At 52.5% G+C, this 26,689-nt stretch overlaps 13 protein-coding genes across 13 annotated transcripts; 8 read left to right on the forward strand and 5 right to left on the reverse strand.

Moving 5' to 3' along the window:
* Positions 1 to 216: 216 nt before the first annotated feature.
* Positions 217 to 1,867, forward strand: J4E79_000414 (uncharacterized protein; the record flags this gene model as incomplete). Its single annotated transcript, XM_049349330.1, has 4 exons — positions 217 to 318; positions 459 to 1,269; positions 1,321 to 1,652; positions 1,850 to 1,867. The coding sequence occupies 4 exons, from the start codon at positions 217 to 219 to the stop codon at positions 1,865 to 1,867; spliced, it is 1,263 nt and encodes a 420-aa protein (XP_049216117.1).
* A 262-nt stretch (positions 1,868 to 2,129) lies between these two features.
* On the reverse strand, positions 2,130 to 3,736 carry J4E79_000415 (uncharacterized protein; the record flags this gene model as incomplete). Its single annotated transcript, XM_049349331.1, has 6 exons — positions 2,130 to 2,521; positions 2,576 to 2,732; positions 2,791 to 3,094; positions 3,165 to 3,435; positions 3,496 to 3,580; positions 3,659 to 3,736. The coding sequence occupies 6 exons, from the start codon at positions 3,734 to 3,736 to the stop codon at positions 2,130 to 2,132; spliced, it is 1,287 nt and encodes a 428-aa protein (XP_049216118.1).
* Positions 3,737 to 4,650: 914 nt separating this feature from the next.
* On the reverse strand, positions 4,651 to 5,733 carry J4E79_000416 (uncharacterized protein; the record flags this gene model as incomplete). The annotated part of the gene is made up of 1 exon (XM_049349332.1): positions 4,651 to 5,733. The coding sequence occupies one exon, from the start codon at positions 5,731 to 5,733 to the stop codon at positions 4,651 to 4,653; it is 1,083 nt and encodes a 360-aa protein (XP_049216119.1).
* A 364-nt stretch (positions 5,734 to 6,097) lies between these two features.
* J4E79_000417 (uncharacterized protein) lies at positions 6,098 to 7,387 on the forward strand (the record flags this gene model as incomplete). The annotated part of the gene is made up of 4 exons (XM_049349333.1): positions 6,098 to 6,296; positions 6,353 to 6,371; positions 6,436 to 6,540; positions 6,589 to 7,387. The coding sequence occupies 4 exons, from the start codon at positions 6,098 to 6,100 to the stop codon at positions 7,385 to 7,387; spliced, it is 1,122 nt and encodes a 373-aa protein (XP_049216120.1).
* A 610-nt stretch (positions 7,388 to 7,997) lies between these two features.
* On the forward strand, positions 7,998 to 8,531 carry J4E79_000418 (uncharacterized protein; the record flags this gene model as incomplete). The annotated part of the gene is made up of 2 exons (XM_049349334.1): positions 7,998 to 8,223; positions 8,272 to 8,531. 2 exons carry the CDS (start codon positions 7,998 to 8,000, stop codon positions 8,529 to 8,531), a joined length of 486 nt encoding a protein of 161 aa, XP_049216121.1.
* A 725-nt stretch (positions 8,532 to 9,256) lies between these two features.
* Positions 9,257 to 10,666, forward strand: J4E79_000419 (uncharacterized protein; the record flags this gene model as incomplete). The annotated part of the gene is made up of 2 exons (XM_049349335.1): positions 9,257 to 9,448; positions 9,500 to 10,666. The coding sequence occupies 2 exons, from the start codon at positions 9,257 to 9,259 to the stop codon at positions 10,664 to 10,666; spliced, it is 1,359 nt and encodes a 452-aa protein (XP_049216122.1).
* A 1,263-nt stretch (positions 10,667 to 11,929) lies between these two features.
* J4E79_000420 (uncharacterized protein) lies at positions 11,930 to 14,558 on the reverse strand (the record flags this gene model as incomplete). The annotated part of the gene is made up of 3 exons (XM_049349336.1): positions 11,930 to 14,045; positions 14,093 to 14,488; positions 14,536 to 14,558. 3 exons carry the CDS (start codon positions 14,556 to 14,558, stop codon positions 11,930 to 11,932), a joined length of 2,535 nt encoding a protein of 844 aa, XP_049216123.1.
* Positions 14,559 to 14,794: 236 nt separating this feature from the next.
* Positions 14,795 to 16,060, forward strand: J4E79_000421 (uncharacterized protein; the record flags this gene model as incomplete). Its single annotated transcript, XM_049349337.1, has 1 exon — positions 14,795 to 16,060. One exon carries the CDS (start codon positions 14,795 to 14,797, stop codon positions 16,058 to 16,060), a length of 1,266 nt encoding a protein of 421 aa, XP_049216124.1.
* An 872-nt stretch (positions 16,061 to 16,932) lies between these two features.
* On the reverse strand, positions 16,933 to 18,165 carry J4E79_000422 (uncharacterized protein; the record flags this gene model as incomplete). Its single annotated transcript, XM_049349338.1, has 1 exon — positions 16,933 to 18,165. One exon carries the CDS (start codon positions 18,163 to 18,165, stop codon positions 16,933 to 16,935), a length of 1,233 nt encoding a protein of 410 aa, XP_049216125.1.
* Positions 18,166 to 18,378: 213 nt separating this feature from the next.
* Positions 18,379 to 19,434, forward strand: J4E79_000423 (uncharacterized protein; the record flags this gene model as incomplete). The annotated part of the gene is made up of 1 exon (XM_049349339.1): positions 18,379 to 19,434. One exon carries the CDS (start codon positions 18,379 to 18,381, stop codon positions 19,432 to 19,434), a length of 1,056 nt encoding a protein of 351 aa, XP_049216126.1.
* Positions 19,435 to 20,498: 1,064 nt separating this feature from the next.
* Positions 20,499 to 21,249, forward strand: J4E79_000424 (uncharacterized protein; the record flags this gene model as incomplete). The annotated part of the gene is made up of 2 exons (XM_049349340.1): positions 20,499 to 20,767; positions 20,820 to 21,249. The coding sequence occupies 2 exons, from the start codon at positions 20,499 to 20,501 to the stop codon at positions 21,247 to 21,249; spliced, it is 699 nt and encodes a 232-aa protein (XP_049216127.1).
* Positions 21,250 to 22,876: 1,627 nt separating this feature from the next.
* J4E79_000425 (uncharacterized protein) lies at positions 22,877 to 24,306 on the forward strand (the record flags this gene model as incomplete). The annotated part of the gene is made up of 2 exons (XM_049349341.1): positions 22,877 to 23,885; positions 24,284 to 24,306. The coding sequence occupies 2 exons, from the start codon at positions 22,877 to 22,879 to the stop codon at positions 24,304 to 24,306; spliced, it is 1,032 nt and encodes a 343-aa protein (XP_049216128.1).
* Positions 24,307 to 24,792: 486 nt separating this feature from the next.
* On the reverse strand, positions 24,793 to 25,489 carry J4E79_000426 (uncharacterized protein; the record flags this gene model as incomplete). Its single annotated transcript, XM_049349342.1, has 2 exons — positions 24,793 to 24,957; positions 25,199 to 25,489. The coding sequence occupies 2 exons, from the start codon at positions 25,487 to 25,489 to the stop codon at positions 24,793 to 24,795; spliced, it is 456 nt and encodes a 151-aa protein (XP_049216129.1).
* Between the last annotated feature and the right edge of the window lie 1,200 nt (positions 25,490 to 26,689).

Consider the following 26,689-nt stretch of genomic DNA (forward strand, 5'->3'; position numbering starts at 1 on the left):
TAAGCATCCCAGAATAAACCGTTGAGAAAAGCGACAAGATATGAACTACTGGAATCATGGATTCTAAAGACGAACGATCATCAGACACGAAGCCCACTTCGACATCAAACACCGACGTAGATCTTGAGAGTGGAAGGCGATCAAGACCAAGGCAGCGGAGCGAGTCAACATCCGATTCATCGTCGGAGTATGAGGAAGAGAAGGATGCCGATCATGATGGCCATCGTCCATCGGGAAGAGAACTTCAAGAAAGCATTTCGCGATCACGCAGCAGACGCAGTCTACCAAGAGACAGAAGAGCGACAGCCACGGCGAGTGGTATGAATCAGCCTTTGAGCCGGACAATATCTAGACGCGACACCGCACTTTCACGAATACGTACACGGCCGAATGTTGCGCCCTTTTCCCATCCTCTGGCGCACCAGCAGACCACTGCAGATGTGCTAGTAGATTTTGAGGGCGAAGACGATCCTTATCGCCCCATGAACTGGCCCACAAAGAAGAAGATCACAACGACCATGATGTATGGCCTCACGACTATGAGCGCGACATGGGCTTCTTCTGCGTATTCTGCAGGTACACGACAGATAGCAGCCGAGTTCAACGTAGGAAACCAGGTCGCAGTGTTGGGCACTACGCTCTTCCTGTTTGGATTTGGACTTGGACCGCTTCTGTGGGCTCCACTTTCCGAAGTCTACGGGAGACGTTTGGCAGTTTTGACGCCCATGTTCATTGCAATCTGCTTTAGCTTCGGTAGTGCCGTAGCAAAGGACTTCCAGACACTGATGATTACAAGGTTCTTCGGTGCCTTCTTTGCTAGCGCACCAGTCACGAATACCGGTGGTGTGTTGGGCGATCTGTATAGTCCGGCATGGAGAGCCTTAGCCATGGCAGGCTACGCTATGGCGGTCGTTGGCGGTCCATGTCTAGGGCCAATTGTCTCAGCAGCTTTTGTCGCTAATCCATCACTTGGCTGGCGTTGGACCGAATACTTCACGGGTATACTTCAGGCAACCATTCTGTTCATCGACATTATATTCATCGATGAATGCTACCCACCGAAACTCCTCGTCTACAAAGCACGTCGCCTGCGGCACGAAACCGGCAACTGGGCCCTTCACACGAAGTTCGAGGAGTGGGATGTCAGCATCAAAGAATTGTCTAAGAAATTCCTTCTCCGGCCACTACAGCTCCTGATGACTCCTATCTGTTTCCTTGTCGCGCTCTACGCTAGCTTCTGCTACGGCATTCTATACATGATGCTGGGAGGTAAGAGATATCGCTATAAGAACTGTCTGTGAGACGTACTGACACGTTCAGGCATTCCCATAATTTTCGGCGAAATGAGGGGATGGCCAGCTGTAAGCGCAACGCTGCCTTTCCTGGGTATCTTGGTTGGCGCAATCATCGGCTGCAGCATCAACGCCTATAACCAGCTTCTTTACAACAAAGTCTATCGTGCAGCTGGTAATCGTGCCGTTCCGGAAGCGCGTCTGCCACCGATGATGCTCGGCTCGGTACTCTTCTCCGCCGGTCAGTTCATCCTGGGCTGGACAGCGGACCCTCAATACCATTGGATTGCTCCCATCATTGGGCTGGTGTTGCTGGGAACTGGATTCTTCACGATCTTTCAAGCTGCCCTGAATTACCTGGTCGATACATTTACGTTGTATGCAGCGAGTGCAGTAGCAGCGAATACTTTTCTTCGAAGCGCCTTTGCGGGCGCTTTTCCGTTGGTAGTGACGCCGCTGTATCACAACGTTGGAGTAGGTCCCGCGAGTAGTATTACTGGTGGATTCGCGGCACTGCTTATCCCAGTGCCTTTCGTGTTCTACATATATGGCAAGAGGATCAGGAGGGCAAGTAAATGGAGTCGAGGGAGTGTTTTTGATTGAAGAGCCAATGGATTATTACAGTAACACGTCAATCAAGAAAAAAACTAAACGGGTCTGCAGCCTACATCAACATTAAAACCTACAAGATAGGTAACCTGGCGTCGATGTAGGCTCTAGGCCTGTTTAGTTTTGTTCTAGTATGAGGTGGTAATACCATTGTGAGTTTTAGCTCATCCCGCAATTGATGAAAGCCGGTTTCCGCGCTTCACGTGTCTGATCGACTCAATACCCCACTTAAGTTGTCATCACGTTCTTGATCTCCGGAAACACATCCGCGAACCGAGCCGAGAAAGACTCGACGTACGCACCCCAAGACTCCTTGCAGCCGTCGCATAGCTTGATTCCACCAAATGAAAAAGAAGTATGTCCACCATGTGTCTCACGGTGCTGACAGCCCTTACAAGTATCCTCGCTGCTCGCGTTGAGGAACTCACGAAGGCCGTCGAACATGAGCTCATCACTTCTCGCCATCAAGTGGTTGTAGCGCTCGACGTCCTTGGCATCGCCATCCTGCATGTCGACGCGGTTCCAGAGCTTGAACTGTTGGCGTGCTTGTGTGATAACGATATCTGTCTCAGGCCGACCGATCATCATTCCATCTTCGATGAACCGGTAGCGACGCATCACTAAAGAACTTCGTTAATGACGGTATATCGTTGCGAAGGGAAATTTCAACCTACTCATATGTATAGGACCACCGAAGAATCGTAAGAAATTGATGATAACCATGTGTTCTCGCTTGCCCGCCCAAGCAACGTCGAGAGCCCAGAGCAACTCACGGGACTGGTGGAAAGCCTTGATACGAATGTCGGAAGGCGCGTATGCGAACGTGGAGTTCTGAAAGTTCCAGATCAGTTCTTGTCCATCACATCACATGTGGTTAGACATCACTCACTGTCTCGCCCTCGGACCGGTGTTTGTAGAAGGCTACACTGTCGTAGAGAGTGGCGCCGAGTTCATCCAAAGCCTCGAACTGTTCTTCGGTATAGTGTACGTCATCGAGATCGTTACAGACCAGAGCTGCGCCCATAGTAAAGCGTATCAAAGCATCTGTGTCGCGCATGCGGAACCATTGTCGAGGCGACTTGGCAAGGGCGGTAACGTAACGTCTGAACAACAAGCCTTCACGGCGTTTGCTTGCCTTGTCTGCTGTGATGAGAAGGAAGCAGCGGAACTCGCGAGCCATGGCCGCACTGTACCTGGATGGGATGACATCAGTATCAGTCTGTAAGGTTCGAGATACAGCAAAAAGAGAACAGGTCAGCTTACTGTTCAGTTGTTCCCTGAAAGAGCTCGTCCAGAAGAGCAGTGAGGTTGTATCCCAGAAGATTGTCGCCAAGTGACACCTGTACCAAATCGCCTTTGCACTCTGCGACGATACCGATGACGATAACACGCATGAAGGCCACATAGCGATTCCAATTGGTGTATTGAGGAATCACGCAGCGTGCGTACTCCCATGCGCATGCATATACTTCTTCCTTGATGCGCTGTGCAAGGTCGAAGTCTTTGAGATCGTTGGCGATGTCGGCGGGATAGTCTATGGATTGAAGGATGAGTACGCTGTCTGTATACTAAACATGAGGAGGGGAGACCTTACACCAGTTCTCTCGGATCGGTGGTACGGACTGTTCATTCGGCACAGCGAGGGATGGCTTGAAGAACGGCCTGATGAGTTTGAAGCCCTGATCAGATGTGAGTATAGTTGATATGAAATGTCGAGTGTCGAGCGGCGTTGTATCAACCGCGCGGAAAGAACATACCGACAGAGTTTCGCGGTACTGCTTGCAAAGCCCCTCGAAGTAAGCATAAAGCATACTGAACAACACGATTTTGAACATGCTGTTCGTATCGCGGAGAAGAGTATCGCGTGCGAAGAGATTTTGTCCGGCTGTCGTAGAGAGTTCAAATACAAAACCCGTCGTGAGCAAGTTCAAAAACTTTCTTAGCGGCGCAAACGAAAGATTCTCCGGAAACCTTTCACTCATTTCACACCCGTACGCCGCGCGTTCAGCTCGTAGGATCCGTCATTTCTGATAGGAGACAGTCGGCTCACCCTGCACATCGACCCTGACTGTATTGGCAATCACGCTAGAGTGGGGCTTGTGAGTGGGTGATGAGCTCTTTCCCGCACACGGTGAAACGGCGCAAACATACCTACACACCAGCAGCAGCGCATCATTGGCGAAACTGCCTGACAACATATCGATCGCGTTTGAAACAAGAATGCCCAGAGTTGGGAGATGCAAGGAAATTACCGATAATGGAGACCCAGCACAGCGGCGTGGCTTTCTAGCCCTTGCACAATTGGGTAATTTCCTACCAGTCTCCCAGGTAACTGAGTACACTAAGCTCCGTTCATATAATGGCAGCGAGATTGAAACACGCTGCATTTAGCTGTGTGTCTACTCCGAATTTGCGTATTGGGTGTGATGAACATGTAAATTTTTGCCCGGAAGATGGCCATCGCGTTCGAGAACGGTGACTGCTGAGTACATGACGCCAGATCGAAGTCCAATACGGTGACGTTTTCCGAGCTCTTACTGCAGAGTTTCGCAATCCCGCCGCCGTCTAAAAGAAATCCTTCGAATCAAATCGTGGAGTAGGTGATTGCCATTGTCCAGCAAGGAGTCTCACAAAGCAGAGATATCGGAAGTATGTGTACACCGCGAGGTCTACCATTCAAACACTGGCAGTCTATGGTGGCTGGCCTTTTGTCATCGCGCCCGTAGTTCGATCGATCAGAAAAGACTTGTTATACTTGAAATGCCACTCCTTCTCTCTTGACCATCGCCTTTCCAGCACTTGCAAACCCGGTACCTTCACTCCTTATCTCCACAAGTCCAGGCTTGGGCGCCTTTTCCTTCTCGTTATCCTTTTTCTTCTTCTTGCCTTCCTTGGCGTCTGGAACTGTCGTAAGATCCGCATCGCATACATAGCAATGAACAGTCTCGGGCTCCGGTCCTTGATCATGTGCATCTCGCTGATGGCGATGTTCTGGCCGGAGAAACTTGTCAACGCATGGCTTGCATAGGACGTGACCACAAGGTATAGCGAGCATGGCTTTCGTACTGTTTGAGAGCGCTTTTTGACAGCTGGGACATGTGCGAGCCGACTTTCCCGTCTCGGACGACTTTTCTTCGTGGAAGTTGACGCTCGTCAAGCTCTTCAGCGACAGGCTGTGCGGTTGATCTGGGTGGCTTGACGGGCATACAGGCGTTTGCTTCGCCTTCTCTACGCTTTTGTGGTGTTGGTCGGGTGTCTCGCCGGGAACCCAAAAACTGGGGAGATGACCCTTGGCTGCTTTGCGCTCGGCGTCGAATGTGCGTTTTGCTTTGCTCTGCTCTTCTTGTGCGATGCGCTTGAGTTCCTCTTGGTCAATTTCGAACTTGCGTTTCGTGCCTCTGGCCTCTCCAGCCTTGGCATCCTGCTCTTCTTCGACCATGATCTTGCTGCCTTGCCTTCCAACGACTCGTGCTGATGCACCTGCTTTGACCGAAAGCCCCATCTGAACAGCTTCGAATTCCTCGACTGCCAGCAGCCGCGCTTCCTCCTCTTCTCGCAGCTTTTGATCCTCGTCCTCCAACTTCTGGCGCTCGTTCAGCTTCTCTAGTCGCTTCATTTCCTTTCGTTGCGCCAGAAGATTGGTCATGGCGCACTCGCGACAGAACAGATCGCCTTGTGAACAGCACACTGGGTCTACTGAAGGAAGGAGACATAGTTGGCAGGAGCCAAAAGGTAGAAATGAGTCACGGGTCAGACGCGTAGCCTGCGAGCCCCATCGGTCTTTGAGGGCATTCCGCTCGTATGACGTGAATATGGTCTTTGGAGGCGGCATGTTGCTAGGTTCAGCATTCAAGATTCGCAAATCGGGACGCGACTTTTCGTGATGGACTCAGTAGGTAGGTCAATCCGAGCAACAGTGCCAGGCGCAGCTATGGGATCCCGTGTCCAAGCTCTGAGGATGATGCACAAGACTCGCAAGTCCAAGTCTAGTCTTGTAAAGTGTCGAGCTCTTGCTGTGGTGATGGAAGAAGGCGTGTTGAAGCGGAAGAGCCATCCACTTGGCGCACGTGCAGGCCGCAATCGCGCTAGCAGTGTCGCCAAAATGCCGGTCCCTGGCAGTGACGTTGGTGGGCCGCGGTATCCAGCTATTGAGCGCGAAATCTTCACATGTCGCCCTCCACCCCACGCCTACACCAATGCGACCAGAGGAGCAGCCGGAGGCCCCCAGCGGGCCATGGCGCGCCGCGTCGGCCTTCACCATGGGCGCTGTCGGGCTCTTGTGCAAAGGATTCTTGAATGGCCTGAGCAAGGTTGAGACACATGGGATGGATGGCTTCCTGAAGCTGTTGGATGAAAGAGAGGATCCAGCGAGTAGGCAACGAGGCCTCATAACTGGTAAGTGCTTGGACTGTCCAGAACCCAGGAAATGCTCAGTACTGACGAGCGTGCAGTCTCGAACCACATCTCCGTGTACGTACGTTTGCCATAATCTCCGAATCGTCATGGATGGACTGCGCTCACACAATCTATACAGAATGGATGATCCCATACTATGGGGCATACTACCACTCGCCTACATATTCACCCCAGACAATTTGCGCTGGGGATTAGGTAGTTATGATCTATGCTTCACCAACAAGTATGTCACCTCTGGAATGCACAGAAAGCTCGGCTGATGCCCTAGCAGAGGACTGTCGACGTTCTTTACCTTTGGACAGGTTCTACCCACACATCGTTCGGCGCATTCCCAATTTGGCGGCCTATTCCAACCCACCGTAACGCAAGCGATTCGTCTTCTCTCACACGGCCCGTTCCACGATCAAGAACCACCAGAAAAGCCTACAACATCGCTCAAGAGCCCAGACCTCATCGATCCTTTTACCGACGGCCACCTCACATTCTCTACAAACGGACAAGACACGTTTCCTGCGCCCTCGGCATACCTGAATCGGCGGCATGCGTGGGTGCACATCTTCCCTGAAGGCATGATACACCAGACGGAAGACAGGATCATGCGCTACTTCAAGTGGGGAGTATCTCGATTGGTACTTGAGAGTGAGCCGATGCCAGACATCGTTCCCATCTTCATTGAAGGCTTCGACAACATCATGCACGAGACACGCACCTTCCCGCGCTTTATACCACGGCCGTTCCAGAACGTCAGGGTGACGTTTGGTGAGAAGCTGGATGCTGAGGAGGTGTTCGGCGACTTGCGCGCACGCTGGAAACAGATGCGTGCAAACGAGGAGAGTAAGGGAGGAAAGCTGCAAGTCGGTGTTCTCAATGACGCGCTGAAATATTCCGACGAGGCTGTCAGCATACGCAAAGAGTGCACGCGGCGGATACGGCAGGCGGTTCTGGACGTTAGGCGGCAGCGAGGCTACCCTGAAGACGACCCGAAGAACGGCCTCGCAGAGACATGGCTGAGAGAAGGCCCGGGTAGAGAGGGGCACAAAAGGGATGGCAGCATCACAAAAGACACATGAGGCGTGTGAGGTGTATGGTATGTGTATTGTGTATATGCGACGCCCAGCATCGGCGTGCGAAGCCAGGGGACGCGACAGACTGGCCGAAGCGTGGTCAGGTCAAGACGCCTCGTCAACAAAGAAGCGCGGCAGAGTGTCAGATTAGATCAAGTAATTACACCATCAGCGACTCCTGCGCGGCGCGCCGATCAACCACGGCCTCAGGCGACTGGGGGCGGGTTTCGTCGTTGCGAACCGGAGCAGGCACCACGATGCTGTTTGTACAAGGCGGAGAGGTCTCTGGCGTGCTCGTGTCGTCATCCACTGCTGGCGACGCGCATCCACCGGCCCTGGAACGGAACGATGGACGTGACGAGGCTGAAGAGAGAAGCTGGGAACAGACGTGTGGTTTTGTCGCAGAGGCGCCATACGCACGGGCCCCACGCCAGCCAATGGACGGCAGGTGGGCTCCACCGTCGCCAGATTTATCTTGCTCGTACTACGCCGAGCAGCCTACAGCGACTCACCCCCAGCATCCAGGACACCGCGGCCCCCTCGACAACGTCGCGCCGCCCTCCCACCGCCCACGACCGATCCGCCGCTGCAGAGCGACCCTGCGCCACCGCCTCGTATGCCTCGCGGCGTCAAGAAGGAGGAGAGCATGCAGGATGCAGACTACTTGCCCGACGCGTCAGTGCCCGCCATGCCAGACGCGAGCAATGGCGTAGGCGGGGCAGACACGCCCAACACGGACAACATCACCATCAAGAACCACTTCCCCGTCGCCCGCATAAAGCGCATCATGCAGGCCGACGACGATGTCGGCAAGGTCGCCCAGGTCACGCCCGTCGTCGTTTGTACGTACTGCCCGCGCGACACTCTCCAGCATATCTAACTCTCCACAGCGAAAGCGCTCGAGCTCTTCATGATCTCCCTCGTCACCAAAGCCGCCGCCGAAGCCAAAGCGCGCAACTCCAAGCGCGTCGGCTCCATCCACCTCAAGCAAGCCATCACCAAGACCGACCGCTTCGACTTCCTCAACGAGATCGTGTCCAAGGTCGCCGACGCGCCCGAGAAGAGTGAGGGCGACATGGACGTGGATGGCAAGAAGAAGAAGACGACAAGCCGGAAAAAGAAGAAGGCAGAGAGCGATGACGACTTTTGAGTTTGAGCGCGCCGGTAGTGACGGACCTCGACGTTTTCTCGATAGTAGGGGGAGCTCATGCCGCCAGGTTTCCACCTTCTGGCACCCACCTAGCCATGATCAGACACACGGTTGCCGTCTCTCATGGATAGGCGCCATAGTTTTCTTTCTGCAGTCGCACGTCTGGCTGACTCCATTTCACAGCCGGGTACGACATATCAAGACGATCCTTCAGGTTGTCAGGCGTTAACTATCTCCCGGGCATTGCATGGGCGGCGTTATTTTGTTGTTGCATGGGCCACGATACCAATGAATACGGACGCATGATTCTTCCCACTCGCTTCTTCTTCCCCGATTCCTGTCGCTAACGGAACAATTGTGCCCGCTGCCCGAATAGCGCGCAGTAACGTCACGATTGCAGTTTACGCGGTTTTGCAGCCGATGGGTAAAAGGCGAAGCAGGAAATGCGCCCACCAACCAGGTTTCCTCCACCCGCGCAATTTACCCGACCATCTCCGCAAATCCCCACATGCTAACGGCACCCCAGATACTCTTTCAGGACAGCCTGTAGATCGGTTCCTGCGCCATACCAGATCTATGCTCGTGTTCCTGCTTAGCCTCTCTTCTTTCCCTACCTCCGTAATTGGGGGCCCGTACACGATGTAGTATTAATCATGCATGAGCCCCAGCGCTTTTCCTCTGCAGGATTGTCGTTCTCTGAACCTTCGATTGAGAATTGAACCAGCATGATTTTCTCCAGGTTAGCAGTGCTCCTTGTGGGCATTGCAGTGTCCGTTCAAGGCCATGCCATTGAGGTTGAGAAGAGGGTTTCCGACAAGCACACCACTCGACCTAATCCTTCCAATGGCCACTGGGTCGATGCATGGGCATCAATGCCACAGCTCACCGAGCCTGCGAACCTGCCTCCAGCTCCATTCGTACGTACACCTATCAAATCTTCAATGATTCTGTACTAACACATCATATAGAACCAGACAGGCGCAGTCTTCGTGAACTCGACAGTTCGACAGACTCTGTACATGACCACTTCGGCCAAGCAAATCCGTCTCAAATTCTCCAACGTGTTTGGCGGCTCCAATCTTCCCATCACCGCTGTGACAGTCGCGCTTCCGTTGAACCAGACCGCTGGCATCCACCAGATTCAACCCAAGACCGTCCAGAAAGTAACATTCGGAGGCAAGGATGGTATTAGCGTGCCAAATGGCGCACTCGCAGTGTCCGACCCCATCAACTTCGAAATCAAGGCGCAGCAGATCATCACCGTCACTATGTACCTTGCAAACGGACAAACCACCAACAGCATCACCAGTCACCCCGGTTCCAGAACAACCAGTTGGTTCCAGTTTGGCAACGAAGTCTCCTCGGCTAGTCTAGACATTAGCAACTCTACGACACAATCCGTGGCGCATTGGTACTTCCTCTCCTCCATCGAAGCTTGGGTACAACCACGCGTCGGCTCCCTCCTCATCGTCGGCGACTCGATCACCGACGGCCGTGGATCTACAACCAACCAGAACAACAGGTGGCCCGACCTCCTCCTCGCACGTCTCCAGAAGAACCCCTCCACCAAGTACATCTCAGCCGGTAACTTGGCTGCAGGCGGAAATCGCATTCTAGCCGACGGTCTCGGTCCCAACGCTTTCGGTCGCATCGACCGCGACGTCCTCGCCCATCCGGGTGTCAAATACGCCATGATCTTCGAAGGAGTAAACGATATTGGAACCGCAGCGACAACGCCTGAAGCACAAGAACAAGTCTACCAAGGCCTGACTCAGGCATACGAACAAATGGTGACCCTCATCCACGCCCACGGCATCCCCGTCTTCAGCGCCACTATTACACCTTTCAGCGCGCCAGCCAATTTCACCCAGCAACCCTACTCCGATCCCGAGCGCGAAAAGACACGTCAGCGCATCAACACGTTCATCCGCACGTCGGGCGTTTTCGATGCCGTTGTGGATTTCGACCAGTTCCTTGCCGACCCCAGCATCCCCAGTCAGCTCAACCCGTTGTACGACTCGGGTGATTATCTTCATCCTGGCCCGGCTGGATACCAATACATTGCGGATAAGTTCCCTATTCAGATCTTTGGTATGTGGGCAAATGGTGCGGATGAGTTTAGTTGGGGTATGTAGGGCACTGGAGATGGCCATGTCATAGAAGTTGAGTCTTTTGGAAATGTATATAATGAAATGGACCGTTCGATATGTCACTCTTGTCGCTACTGTCTCGTGAAGACATGATTTCCGGCCATGAGTGTTTTAGTATACAAGAGACAATATGTGCGAGCATAGAAGGAACGGAAGATTGCAGGGCTAAATTTTGATACCCATTGTCGATTGCACGGGATCATGGAGGGGCTCATCGTTTCCAAGCCTTTTCCAATTTCGAACTCTCACACAAAGTGCGTATATGCTCTATGAGATGGACTCCCAGTCTTGCGAAGCAAGCTCAAGCGTGCAGACATAGACAGGTCTCGTAGTCTTTTCGTTCTGGGGATCTCGAACAGACATCATGTAGTCCATGTATTCTTTTGAACGATCCCCACGATGTTTTTGATTTTTGGAGTAACTTGTTGGAAGACAAGCAATGTGGATGAAGAGATTTTATATCCTGTCACTCCCATCGTTTGTCTCATCTCGCGCACGCACGCGACGTGTTCTATGGTACTTTCACACCAACAGTACTGCATCTCATGAGCCACACGTTCTTGGCGCACCGGGGCCATTACTGTAAAGAGATACCATGTTCTGATTTTCCAAAACGAGCCTCGTCCCCGCCATGTGGTGGTGTGCGTCTTGTCGGCTTGCTACTAGACTTCCTGTTCGACTCTTCGCTCCTTATCTACGAAGTCCAATCTCGGTCTAAGATCAGGGAAGCTAAAAGGAACGCCGGTCTCCTCCCAGGTTTCAAAACTCAAGGTGCGCGTGGTTATGTTTGGGATGCTTTATCGCCGTTCAACACCACGTTGATGTTTCGAGTGGCGATTTCGCTGCTGGAATGTAGAACAACTCATTGGTTTTCAAATATCCTTCATCGGAAGTTCAGAAAGACACGTAAATTGGAATGTTGAACCTAACAACGACGGGATGACCCAAATGCGCGCCTCACCAGTTTGAGACTCAAACGTGACGCGGTACTCTTAAGCATAGTTTAGGAACATCGTCAGATCTGCCGCAGACGAGAGTTTGAATTTATATGTACATCAGCAGAATATCTATGTATTTGAGGTATCTTCCCTTGAGCAGACCAAAGTCGCAATCGCAATTCAAACGCCATTTTAAAACCACCCACGCTTGAAAATCCATATCGGCGAGAACACCATCGCATCCATCCCAAATTTGATATCAAGAAGACAAAAGCCATGCATATCGTAATCCAGTTGTACAGCATCATCTTCACACGATGCCTTGCGAGAATCTCTCAACACCGTTCTTAATCTCCCTGACAATCTCCACTGCCTCGTTGGTACTCTGAGCTTCAAAGTCATATCGCTTCGTCTCGCGCTCCTTGAAGACGATGACCCGGAACATCTTGGGATGCTTCTTGCTGACCTTGCTACCGACCACACTGCTGAAATGCACAGTGGTCGTCTTGCCCTGGCCTTCAACACCAAAGCCGCCTCGCGCTCCTGTCTTGGACTCACCGGGCATAATATGAATGTACTCATTATCAAGAGCAATGATGCGAGATGTTGAAGAGGCAAAAGACATGGGCTGTTTGCGAAGGACGGCATAGCGGCGGTAGTAGTTCGTCGCTGTGAGAGCCAGAGCACCAGAGTCGCCGTTCCTGGCGAGTGGATGGATGAGACCTTGTCCAGAGACAGCGGCGTTGGTTCGGTCGCCCTTCTTTGTCTTCTTTGGCGCGCCACCGGTACTGATGATGAGTGGTGCATTGGGTGATGAGGACCCTGGCGATCCCGAAAGACCGTAGACACCGTCGCCTACGAAACGGCGACGCACAAGATCCAGATCCATACGCGTGTCTAGCGCCTCTACAGTGCGGTCAGGTGGCGCTACCGTAGTGCTGCCGCTAACTTTGAGGATATACAAAGCTTTCTCTAAGCGCAAGTCGTGGCATACTTGATCGAAGATATCAGCAATGTAGGTGTCAGTGGTGCATGGTATGTTGAAGTGTTTTGTGTTGAAATTCTCGTCGGTGAAGTGGACATTGACTGTCTTGGGGGCTCCAGTGCGGCTAGCAGCATGTGTTTGTGGGACTTTTGGTACGTCGGCAAGGTTACTGGTATCTTTGCGCGTCGCAGTGGGCGCAAACGAAGGGCCGGTAATGGGATTCCTGAAGCTTTTCGCGCGACTTGGAAGAGGCTTGAGGGGCTTCTTCTCTTCTTTTTCGTCGGGGCCGTCGGTTTGCGACGCGACTGCACTTGCTGCCTCTTGACTGTAAATCGGGGTGAGCTTCTCGTTCTCGCCAAACTCTCGCTGAGATGCCTCAACAAGTGCGAACTCGTCCCATGGCTTGTCTCGTGCTCGAGGTCGCATACCACGGGCGTTGTTCGAAGCGAAGTCTTTCAACGGCTTGTTCCTGGTCAAAGGTGGAAACTCGTCGTCAACCTCGCCGTCATCGTACATGCGCATGACCCAGCGGTTGACATTCATCTGTTCGGGTGATAGCGGCGGTTCCAGCTTCTCTTCCTGATATCGATGTAGTGCATACCCGATTGCTTCCGCGACAGTAGGACCCTCACCTTTGTCACTGAACTTCCGTATCAGCAGCTCGACAGGCTTTGAAGGTTTCGAAGAGAATGGACAGTAAAGTTTGATGTATAAAGGATTCTGCTGAGCTTCGCTAGCAGCGTTCCACATGGCAAAGCGCTGTAGCGGATTCGATGGCTTCTGCTCCTTGGCTCGTAGTGCTTGGGTCAACGCGCTCACTGGCAGTACGAAACTGATCGGTCGCGGCGGAGGCAGTGCTTGTAATGTTGGTGCGATTGGCTCCTTCTTCTTCTTCGGTGACATGTTTTGGAAAGGCGTCAAGCCCGGCATGGTGGGAAGGTCGCCACCTGCGGGAGAGGAGTCCAGCGGATCACCTCCTGCACCGATGAGAGACGCGCTATCGTCGGAGCCAGAGAATTCGGATGTGAGGGAGTCATCTGATTCATCTCCTTCGTCCAGAGCTTCCAGGCGTGCGCGTGCGCGTGCGCCGCCAGCCTCCCCTGAGTCTTCTTCGATGCGCTTGGAAAGCATTTGGCTCGCACCTGCGGCCTTGCGCGGGTTGACTCTTCTCTTCCTGAATGACGAGTTGTCAAACTCGTTCTCCGAAGACATCTCACTGCTAGTTATGGTGTCCCTTCTTGGTCGGGTTTTGCCCACCTCTACGGTGCCCAATGATCCTCTTCGCAATACATCGTCCGGCGGCCGTGATGGAGACGTGATCATAAGTGAAGGGCCTTCTCCAGCTTCTGCCAACTCATTGCGTAGGGCTGATCCAGGCATGGGCGACGATCCTGAGCGCGTCCGTAGCGGCATCTTGGTGAACTTGATTTGGTTGGCTGGTCTAGCAATCCGTCAGTTCAGTCCGTGGAGCGCGTGATGATCAGCTACCTCTGCGCATCGTCATCGTCATCGCTCTCGTCGCTCAAGTCACTGCTATCATCTTCTTCCAGCTGTTCCTTCCTCCGCCTCCGTTTCGCATTGAGCGTAGGCCCGACCGTGTCGTTGCTTGCCCCTCCCGTGACCATGCCACCCTCGTCGTCATCTTCGCCAAAGCCCTCTGGCGACTTCAGGCCAGCTGACCGCGGGGCCTGGAAGTATTCCGAAGTGATCGCGGTGGGTATGGGTGGGGAGTAGGTGCGCTTGATGTCGGCGGCATTGGGAACCCAGCCTGCGGCGCGGAATGCGGGGTTGTTCAGGACGCTCGAGTCTACATTGATCAATCGTTCGCCTACGCCGTCTTTGATCGAGGAGAGGTACGCGGTTCGAAGCTGATATAGCACAAAGCTGCCCAAGTTAGCTGCGGCGTGCGCCACGGGGGCAGGTGGGCTTACTCTTCGTTCTGAAGGAGCGACATGGTGGGAAGGTCAAGGTATCATAGTCTCGTAACAGAAGGGTATGCTCAGACCAGCTGAAAGGGTATCATGAAGCCATACAGCGAGGCCGCGGTGACGCATGTGGGGATGTGAATGCGTGCCCTGGACCCTGGCTTGGCATCGGCCCTTGTCCAGGCGCGCGTGCAGTGAGATCATTATCAACTTTCCGACTTCTTGCGCCCAACACAAACCTCTTGACGAACGCGCCCCAGCCACGATGAACCTACTCGCCGGCTATTCCGATTCAGAATCCGATGGCGAAGCGCCCCCCGCGCCGAAAATAGTCGCGAGACCCACTGCGAAACCCGCCTTCCAAAAAGTCGTCGATCGCTCCAACCCAGGACGGATCAAGGTCAACCTCCCAGGCGCGTCGCAGTCGCGATCGGAGAAAGACGATATCCAAGATGATGCGCCACCGTCGAAGAAGCCGCGCCTGGGCGGGGGCTCGTCATTTGGTGGCTTCAACGCAATGCTACCCGCGCCAAAGAAACCAAATGTAAACGCCATCACGGCATCCGAGGGTTCAAAGACGGGAAGCAGAGGACTGGGGAAAGGACTCGCATCTGGAATAAATCTAAAGACTGGCGCGGAGCCTGCTTTCAAGAGGGAGTCAAAAGTGGAGGCTGAGGAGTATGACGAGACTGGCAACCCGATAAAGAAGGAACCTATGAAGAGGGAAGACTTTCGCGCAATGCTCAACTTGCCAACACCCAAATCCGAGACAAAGACAGAAACCAAGCCTCAGATAACGGAACATGAGATGAAGGTGGAACCTGAGCCACAGCAGGTATCTAAGCCAGCGACGCCACGTTTTGTACCTATGTCTGTCGGCAAAGGAAAGAAGAAGAAACCCACAGCACCTCGACCAGCAGCCACAACGAACGAGACGAGCACCGCGACGAACACAAGAACATCTACGCCGCAGTCGCAACAACCACCTCCTGAAACCAAGCCGCGCAAACCCAAGGTCTCTCTCTTCAGCGTCTCCAATGAAGCAGAAAGCATTCCTAAAGAGACGTCAGATGTGAACTATCAGCCACTACTCTACGGTGCGGAAGAAGGAGGGGAAGTCGCCCCGACAGAGGGCGTCTATGACACGCCCCCAGCAAATCAGTATTCACAATACCCTCCTCCCTCAACAGGTGGACAGGATCCGAATAACCTCACCAATATTGCCTCCGAGTTAAACTTGTCAGAAGCAGAGCGCCGACAATTATTCGGCAAGAAAGGACGCGGTGGTCCGGACTTCTCTGGCGCCAAAATCCAGGATTTCAACACAGATATGGAGTATGCGCATAATGAGAAGCTGCGACAACAGGGCGAATCAGTACAGCATAACCCGTTCAAATCTATATCTGGAACTGGAAAGAATAGTCTTCGAAGCCTGGTCAATGTCGCGACGACTCAGAAAGATGCATTAGAGGACCACTTTGCTGCCGGTGCTCGCAACAAGAGAGAAGCAGGCAACCGATACGGCTGGTAACATTGTGGGGTCTATACATATTTCTTGGGGAATAAGGCATAAACATAATATGATTTATTTGGCTTCTCAGAGCCAATGGCGCTGCGATCCAGTCCTAGGTACAACTTTCGCTTATGCTACCGTATCTTGTGAGTCGAATGACAAGGTATTCGCGCTTCCAACATTACCTCTTTCTTGCACCCTCTTTTCGTGCGCATCTCAATATCCTCGGTACCTAAGCCTACGCTGTATTTTTGGACTATACTATAGTATTAGTGGTCCTCGCCGATCGCCGCAGTCCTACCGTCACTCTCGGTCACATGCGCCAGGACTAAGACTAGACGCGTCAGCGAATCATGGTACCTTGCTTCCAGCTTGTAGATTTAACAAGCGACATCCCCGTTGTGGACAAATCTCTAACGGAATTCGCCAACACTTCCTGAATTGAGCAGGTCAACTTCACCGCCATGATGATGGCTCTTCGCATGCTTGAAGCCGTGAAAAGGACTGATACTTTCCTATTTCATTGACTGCAGGATGGCCGAATGATGTGAGTCTCTGACCTGGTCGAACCCATCGAACCGTTTCTGGTGCAATTCGCCGAGAGCCGCGTGTTATCGAACGGATATAGAGGCTCACGGGATGATGGAGGCTTGTGGATTAGAGCCGATGGGATTTGGTTTTTTGAGTGGCATAGGTGAGATCACGAGGTGGATGACGGGGCGCGGAAGGATTGAGTGTTGCTTTGGTGTTTGATGCATTATGACAGTACGTTCCCGGCCTCCTTGCTATTGCGTGTTACTGGTGTATGGGTTTTTAGGAGGCCACGATGACTTCAGACTACTTGATTAGAATCGCACAAGTCAATATATATTGGGTATCACAACGCTACTTCACTTCCCAGCCACAGCCTTAGCAGCAGCCTCCTTCTCTCTCTTCCTCTGCAGATACCTCTCCTTGGCACTACTGATGTCCTTCTCTGTCTTCTGACTCTTGCGTGTATGCTCCAGTTTCGCTTGTTCCTCAGCTTCTTCATCTGCTTTCCGCTTGTTCGCCGCTTCAATCTGCTCGGCTACCATCTGGGTCTGGCGTTCGCGTTGTGCATTCTTGCCGGGTTTGGGTTTCGTCCATGCTGATTGCGTTTGGTTTGCAGCAGATGCAGTGGCAGACGCAGAGGAAGCGGGCTTGGGTTTCGCGATGATGTTGAGGCCTGCTGAGAGGAGCTGGCGTTTGTCCGCGATCTGCCCATCCTCGTTGAGTATGACGTTTTTGCCCTGTTTACGTAGCTCTTCGACAATCTCAGCGTCTGTCTTTTCCCTCTCTCCCTCCTCGACAACGGGCTTCACACCATCCTTCAGTGCCTGAGCCGCTGCCTCCATAGCCTCCTGATGCCGTCGTTCCTGTTCCGCGAGCATCTGTTTGTGGAAGCCCTGCATACCAAACTTTTTCTTTTTCTCTTCCTCCGCTTCTTGCCTCTTCTTCTCTTCTTCTTCGGCCTTTCGCGTCTCTTCTTGTTGGGCTTTGTATGCGCCGGTCACAAACTTCTCCTTGTCCGCAAACTCGTCGCCTTCGGCTTCACGTTCGCGTTGGAGTAGTTTGTCGCGTGCCCGTAGTTGGTCCTTCTTGCGTTGTTCGGCAGATTCGAAGAGCGCATCCATGTACTTGGGTTTCCGTTCCGCGGCGCTGTCGCGTTCAGCAGCTTTTTTGGCGGCGCTGACCGCGTGGAGCGCGTCGTATGCAGCATCATAGTCGTATATGGTGGCGTCGGCTTCTAAAGCTTCCTGTGCGCGTTTCTCGGCTTCTGCAGCGCTGGCGGAGTACGCGATGGCGGTGGGATCATCTTCTTTTGGCTTAGGTTTCTTGGACGGAGGAGCTGGAGGCTGGCCTTTCTTTGGTTTTGAGGGCGCTGGTTTCGAGGGTTCTGATGAGGTAGCGGCCAGAGTGTCTTCGAAGTTCAGCTCGCCGATTCCCTGGGCGCCGTCCGCCGCTTTGGATTTGCCTTTCGCATCTTCCTCCTCTTCGTCGAACAGCGGCTTCTTCTTCTTCCCCAGAGAAGGCTTGGCGGCCGATTTCGCGAGTGGATTCGCGCCCTTGTTCTTCACATTGAGTCCGAATTTGAATGACATGTTGGTGTTGAGTTGGGATGGTGTCAGAGTCGTGACCGCGAATTGGGCTGTCGCATGCCAAGGCGCGCGCGACCAGTGAAATCATCGACACCTCCGCGCCTTCTCCGCAATTCACGTCCCTTGGTTCGCAATGACTGCAGACACGTCAACCCGCACACCTTGTACAAATATCACTCATGCATGAATGTCGATTAAACCACCATAGTCCTCATCATGGAGGAGCAGGCTAGCGATCCACCGGCGGAGAGCCTCTACACCACGGCCAAAGCGTCACGATTTCACTTCAAGTCTGGGCCCAAACATCGCTCAAAGCGTCACAAAAGCGAAAGCAAGGACGAAGATACCGATGACCATACTTCCAAGAGACACAGGTCGGATCGGACCAGCGAAGAACGGCGCAGCCACCGCGACTCGAGGCGCAAACATAAGCACAGGCATCGCTCTTCCAACCAAGATCGTCACCCGACATCCACACGAGACGGCGCCTACTACGACCCTGATTACCGTCACCGCGAATCATTATACGACAACTTAGAGGATCTGGGTACAGGCTCCCCAGGCCCAGCTCCCGATGACGCTTTCCGCGAGTCGCTGTTCGATGCGCTTGCCGACGATGAAGGTGCGGCGTACTGGGAAGGTGTATATGGCCAGCCCGTACACATATATCCCGACACAAAACCCGGCCCCGATGGAAAGCTGGAGCGCATGACGGAAGAGGAGTATGCGGACTTTGTGCGTACGAAGATGTGGGAGAAGAGCCACCAGCACATTGTGGAAGAACGCGAGGCGAAAGAACGGGCGCGTCAAAAACGAAAAGCGCAACGCAGTCAGCTTGATGAGGAACTCGAGCGGGAGGAAGCAGAAAGAGAGAGCATGCGACGCCGCATGGAAGAGAGCCTGCGTCGGGGCGAGGAGCGGAAGAAAGCGAAGGAGGCAGAGGCTGCATGGGAAAGTTACACGGCCAAATGGGACAGCCTGAAGAATGCCCAAGGTCTGGATAAGGAGACAGATGCGAAGGTCCGCGAGATGATCCCATGGCCCGTAGTGTCTGGCAGAGCAAATCACGTCTCCAAGGAGGAAATAGAGCGCTTTTTCCGGACTACAAAGACGTGGAAGGAGGACCCTGCGTCACTACTGAAGGCGGAGCGCGTGCGCTGGCATCCCGACAAGATGCAGCAGCGATTTGGACAGCATATTGACTCCGAGACTATGAAGTTGATCACGGCGGTTTTCCAGGTTATCGATCGACTGTGGAACGACCGACGTTGATCTGGATGCGGACCTCAACAGCCGGCATCTTCCTTCGTCATACTTTCTTCATTCCGAGATACCCAAGGGAGCACATTGTGTAGTCCCATCTGTCAGCCGGCATACCCATCAATGAATATCGGTCCCGGCACCAGATTAATATCAATCGTACTACATCGTTGCCTCACTTCTTGGCATCATGTCACCGTACTTTCAAAATGTTAATCTCCGGCTTCCAAGAATCTTGGAAAGATCTTGGCGCAATGTATCCATGACGAAGCAACCGGGCTGAGACAGTCAAGCACGACGATCTTCGCTACAAATGCGCTGACAATGCTAAGTGACCGGCTAAATGCTTGGTCCCAGACCAAATGCTTTTGCCAACACCATCGGTGAATATATCACCTATGGTCATCTGAGCATGTCGCATGCCCAGCTGGATAAAATGCAAATAAGTTGATGATGCGGAAATAAAGTGGCTTGACTGCATGCATCGTGGGTTGGCGCGGTGCTTGACTGAGCTTAATCAGGATGCAAAAGCTTGTGCAAATCAACATGCACACGTTCAGGTACCGCAATGCGACGATAAGATGGTTTTCGAAGATACGGAGGATCAATCCAGAACGCAGCGGGTCAACATGTTTCTCGACTGGCCAAGACGTTTTCCGCTCCACTCTTGTCGCACCACAGTATATCGGGCCTATAGCATGACAGGTCCACACCGAACGCATCTCCAGCGGAAATGAATGTTTCGAGTTTCAAAACTACGCCTCTACAGCTGTCCAACCATTACGTTCAGACCCTGAATACCCGGTGGTTCGATCTTGTTTTTAGGACACGGCTCCACACACGGCGACGGGACGTAGACATGCTCCCATGCACTCCACAGTTACTACGGCTGGTATACGCCAGGTGCGCCTGCCCGGCAGGTGCCCTCCAATTTGTAAGGCTCCCTCGATCCGCAGCCGCAGTTCACCGGCGGTCCCTTGTAATGATCAGCACGGTACAACGCATTCACTGGTATATAAGAGTCCCAACTGTCCTCGAAAGAAGGACACCAAGCATCTCCAACTTGAATCAACACAATGGTTGCCTTCTCTTCTATCATTCTCGCTCTCGGTAGTGCCACTGCGGCTCTCGCCTCGCCCCTCGGCCTCATCCTCGATGCTCGTGCTCAGGAAGAGTCTGCCAACTTGACTGCTCGCGCCACCCAGCCAGGCGAAGGCACCAACAACGGCTACTTCTACTCGTTCTGGACCGACAATCAAGGCCAGGTCACCTACAACAACGGCGCTGCCGGAAAGTACGATGTCCAGTGGTCCAACGTTGGTAACTTCGTTGCTGGCAAGGGATGGTAAGGCACCCTCAGAACCCACGCTCTCCACTCTGCTAACTCTCTTCGTTAGGAACCCCGGCTCGCCTGACAAGGTGGTCAAGTACTCTGGTACCTGGAACGCTGCCAACGTAAACTCCTACGTCTCTCTTTACGGATGGACTCGCAACCCGCTCGTCGAGTACTACATCGTCGAGACCTACGGCTCTTACAACCCCTCTTCTGCTGCTCAGAAGAAGGGTTCCGTTACCACTGACGGTGGCACATACGACATCCTCCAGACCACCCGCACCAACCAGCCTTCCATTGACGGCACTGCTACTTTCCAGCAGTACTGGTCCGTCAGGACTAGCAAGCGCGTCGGTGGTACCATCACCGTCAAGAACCACTTCGATGCCTGGGCCAAGTACGGACAGAAGCTTGGTACGCACAACTACATGATCCTCGCTACTGAGGGCTACCAGAGCTCCGGATCTGCTAGCATCACCGTTGAGAGCGCTTGAAGGGTTGCGCTTGCAAAGTAGGGGTGTCAAAAAGCCTTACGGCTTGAATTCTTGTAGATATATACACACACTTTATCGTCATTAAAAATGCCATCACATTGCGCAGTACACTTTGGATAGCAACACAAGTCAGTGATTATTATGCCTGGAGGAATGCAGTTGTGACGAGTCGGGGGAATTAGGGGCCAAGTAAGGTAAGCCCGATGAACCGGTTCGGGGAGCACGCCCAGCGCGCGCTGCCGAACGCGCTAAGAACGTGTCACCTCTCCATCTACATCAGTCTTGCAGCACAACAGCCCTGGAACACTTTCCGGTGCCGGCTGGCTCATCACGCGATGTGCCTTTGAAATTGACACGTCAATGGGACTCGGTCAGATCGTTCCCGTGATATCGCTTGCCCTACCGTTTCTTGCTGTTGCCTAGATTCATCACGGTGGGTTCAAGCTGTTTCCGTCAGGCTCCATTGACTGACAGATGCCTGAATATAGGTCGCCCTCCGTGTTCAGTGCGAAGTCGTCGATATTCAAGATGGCAATGGCCAGCTATCCTAGCTTAATCAAATTGGAAGGGATAAACGCGAACCGAGGAGAGGATAAGCAATGTTCAAAAGTATTTCTACAAGAAACGCTCCTTTGATGCTCAGGCTCCATGCTCAAAAGCTCGACCAAAGCATTCAAAATTTCAGAGAGTGACAGTTCGTTGCCGATAGCTACTTGGACGGGTTAATAGATGGTAAGGCAGTACTGCGCGCAAAAGTTAACACTTCCGGGTACCAAGACTTCATATTTGTCTAGCATATATCACATGAGTGAGCACTTCATCTCCATCTGGGCACGATAAGATTAGACTAACAACAGTTAGCCAGTCAAAAAGCCGAGCAAAGAGGCGGGGAAAAAAGATCAGAAACATACATGCGCCGTCCGCCCCACATGCAAAAAAAAGGCTTCAAAACCTCAAAAACATACAACAGCGGGGATTCGCTTCTGGTCACCCACGAAGCTACTAGCCTGCCGGTATCTTGCTTAAATATGGCTGAGCGAACGGGAAGCCTTGCTCTCAAGATCCTATGGTCGTATGTGCAAGATCTTGAAGTTGAAAAGAATATATTGTCAATGTTTCAGTGGATCGTACGCGCGAGGAACACCAGAGCAGTACGAACACTACGGCCACTTTTTGCGTCTTGCATCACGAATTTATGAGCACTCCTGTGTATTCAATATCCGGTTCTCAATCAGTATCTCCTCCGTTGATGCATTGACCGCAATGCCGACTCAACAACCAGACGACCAGGTCTACACCACATTTGGCCTAGCGCATTGTGCTGAGCAGGAACGAGATCCTATACATGGCTCGGCATAAGCGCTAGTCCCTGTATGCACTCCGAGTGACGCTCCTGTTGACGTTGATGCGGCGTGGTAGTACATGTGGCGTGGTACCTAGGTAGCTTCACAGCAATCTCTACCGCGCAAAGCTTTCCACTGATGCAGTGTTGTCGTATTTTACTCTAAGACACTGATTTCTTTGCCTCACTTGCATCACCCTTGTTTGCTTCCTATTCCTATTACTGAGCTGGGCAACTGGGTGATATCCCTTGACTTCTAAGGCCCCTCAACGCTACCACGCAAGAATGCCCTTCCCAATGGAACAAGTATCGACCGATGTCTTCGCATGTATAACGGAACACCTCTGTAGCAGAGACCTATGTGCAATGGCCCGCGTCTCCAAAGTATACCGCTCTGCTGTACAACCCCTTCTCTGGACCATCATTGAGATGCACCGCCCAGGCTTCCATACGCAAACCGCACATAAGGCGCTCCGAATCGAAGAAGCTACAAGTCGCGTGACACCACCTTATAATACCGGTCCTCGAAGCGAAGCACTATACCAGCCAGCTCAGAAGGCGCTCATTCAAGGCGAGAAGTTTCTCAATGTATTCTCGAGTGGTGGAACACCAGGGGAAAGGCTGGTCGAAGAGAGGAAGAAAGAACTAGGCGCGTTGGTACGGTGGCTCTGTTTGCCGACGCATTTCGCCGCACCCAATAGCATGGCCCGAAGCTTTGCACATTTTGTGAATTTGGAGCATCTAATGATTTCGTGTTATTGGAAACCAAATTCAGGCCTGGATGAATCCAAGGTACAGCTGCCAGGATTGCGACATTTGAAGACGCTCAAATTGCGTGGTTATTTCCCCGAGGAATTTGTCAGATGGCTTCTCACGGAACCTGATCGGATCGAGGAACTTCATTTGGCCGTCTTGGATCGTCCAATAGGCTGGTCGGATTCCGAGAATGCTGTACCAGAGGATCAGATATTTGATTATGTAGAAGAGATGACGGAAGGAGGGTGTACGAAAGTCGAAGAGGTGGACTTGGAGGGTCAAGAATATGTTACCGCTCGTGCTCTTGCATGCCTGGTTCCTGAAAGCATATCGAGACTGGTAAGTCTCAAGACACTACATCTTTGCAAGCCTGGAGTTGGTACCGAGTACGAGCAAAGAATGATGTACTATTCTACGCCATCCGACGAGCGAATTCTGAGAGAGTGGAGCGCGCTGTTTAGAGCGACACGAAAGACGCTGCAACACCTTATCCTGGATCAACGACCCGTCGCCGAAGAGAACACGGGGGATAGCAATAGTAATAAGGTAAGTCTGTAACGTATTGACGCATGTGAAACATACACTGATTTCATACATCTACCTCCACAGTCGTATATGAGAGAATGTGCAAATGGCCCTTCTTACGATCGTTTTGTCAAAATAGTGCTTCCTGAGATACTCGACTCTGAGGCTTGCCCAGATTTGAGAACCATCCGGCTGTTTGGATTTGAGAGACATGATGAAGGGGTCGATGCGAGTAATAATCGTGTGAACTACCCCAATCGCAGTGTCGATGTACCAGGCCAACTTAGAGCGAGATTTCCTGACGCTGAGGTGTCAGACTACGCTGGTTGCCGGTTGGTTATGTGCAATTGGTCGGGAGAGCTCGAGACTTGTAAGTTCATGGACGGACGCTACTGCGTACCACTAATCTAGCCAATATTCTGATCTTTGAGTAGATGGAGACGTATTAGAGCTCAGCAATAGCTATAATACCAACGACGATGAATAGTTTCCAGGAAAAAGAGGACAGTGCGTATGGTTTTCAGGCTTTCATTGTACTTGGTATCTAGGTTCAATCAGAGTCGAAGGTTATTGACGCTTTTGTCTGATATCATGACCTACAACAAGAGCTTAGGAGCTACGGCATTCTCCGCTGCCATGTCTGCCTTCGCTGAACCCCTAGCTCGACAAGCTTGGCTACTTCCTCGTTGATTTTAGCTTTTGGTGTTCAAAATCGTAATTGAACGAGCCCTCGGTTCCCAAAGTAGTCGTTTACTTCGGCCTGGATCGCAGCATGCGAAGCAAGGCAGCTGCGATAGACTATCAAGTGACTAACGAGTCACAACCAAGGCGTCCGACACAATGTTCATAAAGCTCTGTCTCATGACTATCAAGTATACATTAGTCGTACAGCATATATACAATTCGTATTCGAGCCGCGATCAAGCAGCCTTCGTCCTAAGCTGTACACCATGCCAGCTCTTGATTTCGTCTTTCAGCACTTCATTGACCATCTTGTGTTGCTTGATGACCGTCAAGCCTTTGAACTTGGGGGACTCGATCTGGATGGCATACATAGACCCGCAGCCGCCGCTGATATCTTGTACCTGTGCCCTACATGTCAGCAATCGTTCAGACACTAACTGAAGCACACTCATATTCTGCAGCGTGTTGCTAATGCTTCGACATCTGATGTGCATCCAGACTTGCAATATACCCCGCAATACTGATATGACGTGCATGTTCGCGGTGCAGTAGTCGGTCGTGCGATCGGTGTGGTCAACGCATAGCGCTCCTGACTCCGCACATACGCATCTCCAAGCGAGAAAGCGGGGAAGCATTACATACCTCCAGCTTCACGGGCTCCAATTCCGCTTTGATCTTGTTGAAGACGTGTAATTCTGCCTCGTTGAGGTAATCCGGTGCTTCAGGCGCCGCGCTGGCTGACTGCGAATATGATCGCGTGCATAGCGTGGGCAAATGTGACTGTCGTGATAGGCTCGATCGCAAGACTGACGACTGTTGTGTTCTACATAGTGCAGAGGTAGACGTTGTGAGGAGACGCGAAGTCGGTCGTAAGCATGGCGCTGTGGCTGCGGAGGCTATGCGGCGAAGAAGAATAGCCCTGGATGGTGCCATTGTTGCGGTATGAGGGGCTATGAAACGAATGTCAGCTATTGCCTCTGATGCGTCGCGTCATTGGTGTGCTACGAGAGTAACATGCTTACAAGATCTTGTGCGATGGTTGACGCGACGACCTGACCGACGTTTTGCAGTTCGTGAAGTTCGGCATCGCGAACTTCGTCATAGGCCCGAGCGTCTGCCGCCAAATCACATGCCTCGATTACTAAGTTGCACTCAGATGCTGATGCTGCTGTGCCCACGATTGCACAACCTTCAATTTCACTGACGGATTTGCAAAATATCCAGTCAGCTTCGCGTTGTCTACCGCTGGATTTTCTCGATCTCAACACCAAGTGGCAATATATGTTATCAGAGGCTAACCCGCGCGTGGCCTGTGTTGCACAAGATGCCCAGGTGTGCTGCGGCAGGCTGGCGTGAGGGATGCCGACCCACCTAGTATCTCGAAGTACCTCCATGTACCTCTTGTATCGCCAATCTTTGGTTCGCACCGATAACAAATTCTATTAGCAAAGCGCAACGTCCAAGGTTTGCAAATTCGCACATCACTCCACCAGGCATATTCACAACATTGAACGGTGGATGTGTCTCCACAGTTCGTCTCCGCTCCATGCTGATGGCGGAGTGCATATCACGGCACCTCAGCACACCAGGCCACACTTCACAAGCTTACATGGGTTTTAGGGAAAAAACATCCAAACGACGGACCTGGACCCCTCATTTCCAAGACACAAGCGGCCGAGGCCGTTCGGACCCTGATCAGCGAAGTGCAGCTTGCGACGCATGCTTCCACATGTTGAGGACAGGGTGGGAGCACCAACACTCCATCAGGACGTCCTAAACGGGTCGTCGCACGCCAGGAGGCTGCTTCGAGCCAAGCTTTGCATGAGGTGTACGCCACATACATGGGCTGAGTCTTCCCGCTTGTCAAAGGATTCGTTCAACCGATTCAAGGAACGGCCTCGTCTTTCGTCATATCAAATCCTTGGGCGCCTCTGAGGCATGAGAAGAGATCATACTGCAGCCACATGACGCGTTATGGATTCTTCGGGTCTTCCCACTACGACATCAATTATTGACGATCATCTTGATAAGGCGGCTGCATGTCCGTGGAGGTCCTATGGTCGGAATGTCTGGTAGAGGGTGTGCCGTCCAACGTCCATGTTCGGTTTTGGCTGCCACGAATCCTCCAATTTA

Source organism: Alternaria viburni, assembly GCF_023758015.1.
Source record: "Alternaria viburni strain BMP 2772 chromosome Unknown scaffold_1, whole genome shotgun sequence".
Lineage (NCBI taxonomy): Eukaryota > Fungi > Ascomycota > Dothideomycetes > Pleosporales > Pleosporaceae > Alternaria > Alternaria viburni.